The 9,278-nt window shown below is 36.3% G+C and overlaps 1 protein-coding gene and 1 long non-coding RNA gene across 2 annotated transcripts; one reads left to right on the top strand and one right to left on the bottom strand.

Annotated features, from left to right (window-relative positions):
• Positions 1 to 491: 491 nt before the first annotated feature.
• Positions 492 to 1,798, top strand: LOC145110883 (uncharacterized). Its single transcript, XR_013710084.1, has 4 exons — positions 492 to 891; positions 988 to 1,061; positions 1,192 to 1,285; positions 1,571 to 1,798. It is a non-coding gene; the product is annotated as an uncharacterized LOC145110883 (long non-coding RNA).
• Positions 1,799 to 3,555: 1,757 nt separating this feature from the next.
• Positions 3,556 to 5,331, bottom strand: LOC145112092 (glutamine synthetase leaf isozyme, chloroplastic-like). Its single transcript, XM_079048307.1, has 6 exons — positions 5,284 to 5,331; positions 5,162 to 5,216; positions 4,941 to 5,036; positions 3,983 to 4,036; positions 3,851 to 3,888; positions 3,556 to 3,706 (listed from the first exon to the last, which is right to left on the bottom strand). The coding sequence occupies exons 3-6, from the start codon at positions 4,992 to 4,994 to the stop codon at positions 3,556 to 3,558; spliced, it is 297 nt and encodes a 98-aa protein (XP_078904433.1). The 5' UTR covers positions 4,995 to 5,036; positions 5,162 to 5,216; positions 5,284 to 5,331.
• Between the last annotated feature and the right edge of the window lie 3,947 nt (positions 5,332 to 9,278).

The raw sequence follows: 9,278 nt of genomic DNA, 5'->3' as shown, positions 1-9,278 counted from the left end.
TAGACCCATTAGTTATTCCTAGACTAGGCACGAGTTCGAATCCTACTTTAACTTTCTTTTTCATATTTGTTTTTGGCTGTCTTGAGTTTAGGTTTTCACATTTTTTTTTGCCCGCCTCCATTTTTTTATCAATCCATAGATGAAAATTTCTAATCTCCCGCTTTCCTCTATTTCGATTCAGGGGTGTTTGGGATTACTTTTTAAGCCCGGAAGTTCTTTTTGTAAAAGTTCTTTGGAAGAAGCAAAAGCCAAAAGTTGTTTTTAAAAAGTGTTTGGGTAATATTTTTTGACTTTTGAATGTGATTTAGCTTTAAAAATTCAAAAGTTACAAAAAGTCACACTTTCATGACTTTTGAAAACCCATTTTTTTCTTCTTTACAAAAAGTGATTTTGAAAAGAACTTTTTCATCTTCCAAACATCTTTTTAACTTTTTAAAAAAAGTTAAAAGCAAAAGTCCTTTAAAAAGTATTCCCAATCACCCTCTCACTTTCCTCTTCTCTTTCACAATTTCCCTACTCGCACCTCCCACTCACACCCGCTCCTTCGATCCTCCCTCCATTTTCCAGTCGATGAAGCTTACTCTGCTGGAAGTTCCTTCTCGACGCCGCCGCCGCTGACAATGCTGTAAGTAGATGTCGCTATTCTTAGCTCCGGTCACCCCCACTTTCTATTCCCTAAAATCGGGAATGTCGCCGCCCTTCTAAGCACCGCTTCGCTGAAAACCACCATCACAGGTCCACCTCGACGCTGCCACCAGCGCTTGAAGAAGAAGAATCTCATCGGAATCGACCACCTTGTCGCCATCGCTTTCCTCCCGCTGTCATTCTTCACATTATCCGCCTCTATTGCTGCCTCCCTCTACTCGATTTTCTCTGCTTTCTTTGAAGAAGGTAAACCTTCAAATTTTGGTATCAATCTAAGAATTGAATCCAGTTATTAGGCTACCAAACAAGACTAAGAACATTGATTTTTGTTTCTTTTCACAGCCAAGCGATGCTGTTGTTTATGGGTGTTTGAGTAAACGCTTAAATTGATTATTATTCCCTGCATTCTCAAATAAGTAGGTTTAAGTGTTTTTGTATTTTTGATTCAGTTTCTGATTTATTACAATTAAATTATTAGGTTTTAGTGTTTGGTATGGTTTTGGTAAATACAATGAATGATAACAAGTCTTATGAAAATTGCTACAGGAAAGCTCCAAACTTAATTTTGCTACTCTTCCTGCTTGTAAAATGGGTAGATGGATCAAGGGAGTTGAGTCTTATGGTGCTTGCATTTCTGCAGGTACTTACCTCATCCTGTTATCTTTTTGCTTTCCAAAAAATAAAAAAGAAATGTTTTTTTTAATCTCCTGTCGGTCATAAACAAAAGTACGTTGCTTTTATGGTTAAAAGTTAGATAGTTTGTTGATAATATTGATTTAATTGATAATAAACATAATTACGTTGTTGTTATTGTTAAAAGTTAAGTATATTGCTATAAGTATTCTAAACAAAAATGCATTGCTTTAATAAACTAAAGTACATTGTTAATATTGTTTAAGTATTGAATTGTGTTGCCATTTTTTAGGTTGATAGGTTGAATGCATAAGTTTCTACCATGGAACAACAACAACAAATGAAAGAACAAATGGAAATGGTTATGAGGATGATGAATATGTCTGGACAATTGATAAGTATTTTGGAACAATTGAATTTGTAAACATTTGGTATTGTTTGTTTTGTTAATTAGTGCTTACTTTTGTATGATATTTTGGAACAATGGAATGGAATGTGTCAAATTTGGTATTAGCGACATTTTTTGGTGTATTTTTTATGGTATTTGGGATAAATGTGAACTGAATGTGACATTTGACAAAAAATTGGAAATTTTTAATTTTTTAATTTTTTTTTTAAATAAAACGAAGTTAGCTACGGAATAGCTACCGATTTCTGTAGCTATTTAGTTCCATAGTTATTTTGTAACTATTCATTTCCGTAGCTATTCCGTAGCTATTCAATTTCGTAGCTATTCTGTAGGAAATCCGTAGCAATTTATTTCCGTAGCTATGATAGTAGCTAATCCGTAGCTATAATTTAGCCACGGGCCATTATGCTACAGACATTTTTCCGTAGCTATCCGTTTGTAGCTACGGAATAACTACAGATTGTGCTGTAGCTATTGCACTAGTTTTCTAGTAGTGAAGAGCATCTATATATTATATTTTATTGGTGAGGAGACAATATACACCACCCCACAATACTATAGTCGAAGTTTAGCACATGCCACTTTTATAATACCCTCATCCAAGCTGGCACCTCCGCTAGTCGAAGTTTTGCACATGATACTTTTATATAATACTCATGTTGCAAGCTGGCAGCTCCTGATTTTTGAAATAAACCACCAACCACGTAATGAGGAGAGAGAGAGCGGGAAGAGAGTTGACTAACATTTAAGCTCTATTATATTAATACACTACTAGAAACATGGGTTTTTGCGACGGTTGAATCCGCCGTCATTCCGTCACTAAAGGTCATTTGCGACGGATCTGTGACAGAGTTACTCCATAGCCAAATAAAACGTGGCTAATGACTTAGATAGAGATTTAGCGACAGACAAATTTTTCCTTGCGACGATTTTAGCAACGGAATATCCATCGCAAATTGGTCCCATAATACCGTTATTTAGGACATCAACAACAAAAATATTCTGTCGCTAATCCCTTGCAAAGCTCTATATTTGTCTTTTTATATTCCGTAGCTGATCACTAGCAAATTTTAGATGTGATTTTTTTGTTTCCGTCGTTGATCCCTCGCAAATGTATAATATTAATTTTTTTATTACAAAAAATACTAAAAACATCAAATAATTATACAATCCCAAACTAAACAATAACAAATTAATACCAAAGGAATCAAATAATTATACAATCCAAAACCAAACACTAATATTAAAATGCCAATATCAAATATCAAAGTTTAACAAAACATCCAAAAACATCAAATATCAATGTTTACCATATTCTCAATTTCGTCTCATATTTTGCATTTCCACATACATATACTCCATTGCTTCATAATGGAATTGGATTCCGATTCCCATGGAATTAGGCGAACTAAATACAGGACAAGAATGGAATTGAATTCCGATTCCGACCAAAAAATATATAAAAAAACAAGGTATTTCTGAGCAGCAAGTGCTTCAGCCTCAAGAGTAGGCTCCCACAGGAGAGTATTTTATGCAAGTAATCCAGTCACTGTGTATGGATCCATGTTTGATGCTGGACGCCTGTCTTCCAAATAACCTACACACAACAAACCATGAAAAAACATTCATTAAGTCGTTCTCAATTTAATTACTAAGCTATATATAAATGTGTTTCTTTTTGACTTAATACAGAAAGAACAACTTAATAAAGAAGATTGAGTAAAATTATATTTTACCTTTGCCTGCCTTCTTAGTGTCACGCCCCACACGGATTAAGCAACCATGGTTAGCAACACCCTGTCAGATGAATGATATTTAAAAGAATGAATTTTTATTGGTTTTATATTTTTTGAATTTGGTATAAATTTTTATTTTATGGTTTTAGATACCCATGAAAATGTGTTGATGTTGGCAGTTTCGTGTTTTCCTGTCAATCTTCTTTCATTTCCTTCACCATAAGCGCTGATGTGGTCTGAGTGGCGAAGGGAAAGGTTGAGAATCGCCTTTTTGCTTAGTGTGCTGTAAAAATTGAAATGAAAATGGAAGTGAATTTTAATGTAAGAAAAATGGTAGTGTTTGGTATATGATGGAATCAGGGAAGGAATGGAATGGAAAGGTTCATTCCATTCCATCCAACCAAAAATAAATTTAAAAAACAAATACCTGTAGTTAGTGTGGTATCCTGCTCCATTCCAGTCTCCCTGCCAACATAAAAAATAAATAAATAAATAAAATGTAAATTATAATATCTGATAAAAAAAAAAGTCAACACACAAAAACTCGATTACTGATTACCTCAATTGGCTTAGGGTCAAGTGTCAAAACAACACCAGCTTGTTCAGTAATTCTCTGTTTAAAAAAAAAGAATATTCAAAAAACTACTCTCCTGTGAAAGAAGCCCAAAAATTATACTATATTAATAGGGAAACATCAAAAATTTCTGCAAAGGGCATCCCATTATTTTAATTATCATATTTAAAGATAATAGTCATCATAGTCAAACCAATAATTTGACTACTTTCTTGTGTCTTTTTTTATTTCTATTATGCCTAATTACTTTTTGTTTGTATTGAACAGAAAGTTGATATGGAATGCTAACAAATTACTCCCTTTGAGTGTGAAATTTGTATGCATACATGGAACTTTTAAATAGCAGGAGGACTGAAAATGTAGTTAACATGAAAAGATAAAGACAACATGGTTAATTGGTTATATAAGTAAAGGGTGCCTTGAAGAACTTACTTTTGCTTTAGTTTGATCAAGAAAAAAGTTGCAAATGGTATAACAACAAGAATCCCTTCGAACATTGCATACAACATCAAGGAGGGGTGAATGAATCAATGAATAACAAATTCATCATAAAGTTTTATAATAAAGATAAATTGTTCGATATACAAATGAAGAAGTTCAATTTGCATTGAATGATTTTAAAATGTGCCCTAGAACAGATAAGGTTAATACAAGGTACTCCCAAATATACAAGATTATGCATGTGAACTATATATTTGGAATTAAAAGATGAAAGAAAGCTATGCTAATATAGAGCATAACATAATAAATTCAAAAGTCCAACAATCCCAAAATTAAAAGCAGATAACTTTATGAAACTAAAAAAATTCAGTAATTATTGAAAGAAAACAACCACTCAACATATGGAGCACATTGGAAACCATAATAATCATAAAAATATTTGTATAACTAATTGCATGAAGTTACTAATGATCCTAAGAATACAAAATAGCATTTAGCTTACCTTTCCGAGTATAATTCCAAGAAAATGGAAAAAATGAAGATGTTCATGTATCATTCCTTATCCAGGATTAGGATAGAGTAGGTGGTCAATCCTCTCCTAGTTATATCAAAAACAAAAAACATTAGACTATTAGTACTAAAACATAAAGAATCCCAAAAAGGGTAAACTGGGAAAAACTAAAAATTAATGAATACGAATTTTACAATCTTTAATGGAATTACCAGCAATTGCAAAAGTAATGAAACCAATTCCACAATGCCCTTTGGTACTTGGATCCTAAAGAAATAAAATATTAAGTTCCTATAAAACAAATTAACAGAAGAAAATATAAAAAATTTTGTACCTTGGGCATGTACAAATCCGTAATTTCACCAAATTTATCAAAATGGCTGGAAAAGAAAACAATTTAATAACAATTAAGGTCATAGGATTGCAATGTACTTTTTTGATTTGTCCTACCTTTTTTCATACGTACTAAGTCATTGTACTTACAGGAATGTTACAAGTAGGTCACTTCTTAACAGGTATACAACTAAGTTTTGCTGACATGGCGTCTATGTGGCATGTAAGTGTAATGACTAGCATCTACAATATGGGAACTACACAATAATTAAAAAAGCTCATTGCAAGAGCTTGTTAATTAACAAGTTCTTTGAAAAAGCTCGTCCAATAGCTTTTTCATTTCTCAAGAGCTTTTTGGTTTGCAAAAGCTTTATAAAGCTACTATTGTGGTTTCTCTAGTAAGTAATATTCTGTGATCTTAACCCATTTGTATACTCAATATGTATACTCAATATGACAGTATGTAAAAGCATCATACCTGGTAGACTCTTTCAAACAGTTGTCTGTAAGTTAATGAGCCATCAACATCAGGCTCATTTCCTTCCTAATGAAGTGCAACTTTATCGCAATTCCCAGACTCTGTTTTTATCCAAGCAGTTATAACAGATGTTGGTGATGCCACCCTTGAACCACTGAGTAGATAGATAGGAATGACCAATGGCTGATTAGGTGTGTGATACAAGATGAAAGAGGCAGATGTTAGAAAGATAAAAGTATTGTTTACCTCAATTTTGATGTTCCCTTTTGTAACATCAAGATTCTCTGAGTAAACCTGTTGACCACATTTCTCTTTCCAATAGAATTCTGATGCAATATCAGACCAAAAGCCACCAGGATCTTCAATTGATCTGTTGTACACCTCCAAGTACTGAAATGGTGCCCCAAATCATCGATTATATGATGGAAATGTTTATTAAAAAGAACAGCGAATAGGACCTGTTTCCTTCTTGTGATTAAAGTTCACTTCGTATTTTGAAAATCCAAAGTAGAAGACTTCAAATTGAAATAGGAATTCTGTCCTCTTTGTTCTTGTTAGGTCAAAATATTTTCTCATTGAAATAATAGTTCTACATGTTTATGTAGCCATCAATCATTTCTCAATAATCAAAACTAGACTATCCCCTTTATAGTTCAAAACTTATGTATTTGACTCGACACCGACTCTATTTTTCCGTCGAAATGAAACAATGTATGCAGATGATCTGCTATTGATCATTTTTGAGGATGATACCTTTTGAAGAGAGGGTATGCGTGCCTGTTGGGAGAAATTGTGTGTAACACCCCGTTTCCAAGAGAAACCCTAAAATCCGAAGATGTGTTTTAAGTATTATTTTATTCTGGTTCATGTTTATATTTTTTTTTTAAAATAGGAATAAGTGTGTGTCTGGCATTATATTTGGTTTTGGAGGTGTAAGGAGTACCTTCGGGATTCGTAGTGGAAAGAATATTTGAACGCATGGCTAAAGGATAATCAATTGGGATCGTTTTGTAGTTTTTGGACTTATATCGAAATTGCTTTGTAGAGGAGGGACTATTTGGGTAAACTTGGATGTAATTTGAAAGGAAAAAGAGGAGGGAGGACTAAACATGTCATAATTGAGAGTTTGGGGTTAAAAAAGGTAATTTCTGGATTTGTAAAATGAAAAAGATCTTGAAGAGAGGGGTTGTTTGGTAACTATTATACTTGATTTGTAATGAATTTTAAGGCTAAGGGCTGAAAGGGTAAATTAAGGGGTTAGTTTCAAAAATTATTCTGAAGTGAGGGGCCATTTGCGTCATTATGGCAATAAGTTTGGAAGTGTCGGGTATTTAAAAGCACACGAAACCCTAACCCTAAGGGAACCATATCAGCCGCCATCTCCCCACCCTTATGCCTCCCACCAGCCGCCGCCTTCCCTTCTCTTATTTTTCGGCTTCACCACCACCGTGTCGATCTTGCTAGCCGTCGAGCCAAGTGCCGTCGTCGCCCTTTTTCCATTGTGACTGAAGATGAAGACCGGCGGAGGACATTGTGCAGTCCGTCGTGGAGAGGGCCGAATCACAGCCACCATGCCGATGTGGTTGCTGCTGCTGGAATACGCGCCCACCGCTGGACGCCGTGACCTTCCTTGCCGTAGAAACGAGCCATGGAGGAGTCGCTGCCACCATTTCTTCTTCTTCTTCTTCTTTTTCTGTCGTGGTTCACAGCCACACCCGACTGTTGTCGGTGCCGTTCCAACCAGCGCCCGCTTCGGAGCTCATCCCGCAGCAGCTAGCTGCCGCCGCCACCGCTAGTTCAACCTATGTTCCGATTATCCGGTCGAGATCCACCACCGAGAGGAGGGACCAGCAGCGGTTACGTTCACGTGAAGGTGTTTTGGTATGTGTGCTTGTATTAGTGCGCGTTGTGTGTGTTGGTCTAGCCGGAAAAATCAAGATCAGCCACCACCACCACCGTGAGGTGGGGGCTGCCGCCATGCGCCACCGCCGGCCACCATTAGGTGGCTGTGTGTATGTGTGTGTGTGTTTCGTAGGGTGTGTGTTGATTTTTGGGAATTTCATTGTAATATGGTAACCGGTAAAAGAATAATGAAAAGAAACTCAAACCACCACCGTAGGGTGGTGGCTGCCGCCTCCTACCGCCACCAACTGTCGTGTTGGGTGGCGGTGTGTTTTAGCTTGTGTGTAGTTGATTTTATGATGCTTGGACAAAATGGACTAGAAACCCTAACCACCACCGTGGGGTGGTGGCCGCCGCCGTTGACCACAACTACCTGAGGTGGTAGTAGGTGGTGCCCGACTAGTGAAACCCTAATGGGCCTAGCAAAACCCTAATTGACCTAAGGAAACCCTAATGGGCTTAAGGACTTGGTTTTGGGCCTATTGGGCTATGAATGGGTTGGAAACCCTAATTAGGGTTGAGAAAACCCTAATTTTGGACATATGGGCTTTGGACCTATCGGGACCCACATTTGGGCCATTGGAAAGGGATTGGAAATTATACCCATTCACACCATATGACTTATCTAGTAGAGTAATGGACTTAATGGATTAAGTCCTTAATGGGTTAAGTGAGAAACACTTAACCCTAATTATCATTTTATGCGAAACCCTAATTTCACTTGGGCTTTGTGTTGGGCCTTTCTATTGGGCTTTGGTAATTGGATTATTAATGGGCCATCCAAGAATAATCATATGGACTAGAATATGTTGATAGGCTTTAGGGTGAGGCTCATATAAGGGTTTGGGTCTAATTTGGAAAATTGGGTCATAGATGGGCCATAGTTTGGGCCTTAATGATTATATGATATTGGGCCATTAGAATGTCAAATGTTGGATTGGAATAAATGGTTAGGCCTTAGAATGAGACCATGTGAAGCTTTGGGCCCAATTTGGAAAATTGGGCCATATGTTGGGCTTTGATTCACAGTTTGACCTTTGGGCCTTTGGATTAGGCTTTGGACCTGAATCAAGCTAAGTTAGGGGTAAAGTAGTCTTTTACCCCAAGCATGGACTTATGGATATGAGTTGGGACCTAACTATTAATTGGATGTTATTTTGATTTTGACAGATTCGGGAATCTGTCAGCCAGCTGTAATGCCCGCGTTTCGGGGCTAAGCATTATTACATGATGTAATAGTCTAGGTCAACTATTGTAACTCTTTTTGAGGTACTAAAGATGATTTATTTGAGTATTATGTGAATTATATGCATTTATGTGCTTATTACTTATTTATAAATATCTAATAAATAAAGAATAAAAATAAGCGTCAAAATTAAAGTGTGAGATAAACCCGATGTCTTCACATAAAGTTGTAGTGGTCGAAACAAGGATTCTGGATATATAAAGAACGCCGAAATCCGAGTTATAACGAAGAAGTTATGACCCGTCGAAGTTTCGCGACGGAACCGGCGCGACACCGGGAAGCGTAAATAGTGAATTTACGAAAGAGCAACTTTTACCCTTAGTGATCTAAACGAAAGTCGTAGAATACGTTAAACCGAGAGCGTCCATAA

Source organism: Lactuca virosa, chromosome 5, assembly GCF_052849685.1.
Source record: "Lactuca virosa cultivar CGN04683 chromosome 5, Lactuca_virosa_CGN04683_v6, whole genome shotgun sequence".
Taxonomy (NCBI): Eukaryota; Viridiplantae; Streptophyta; class Magnoliopsida; order Asterales; family Asteraceae; genus Lactuca; species Lactuca virosa.
This window is presented reverse-complemented; position numbering and strand designations above follow the sequence as displayed.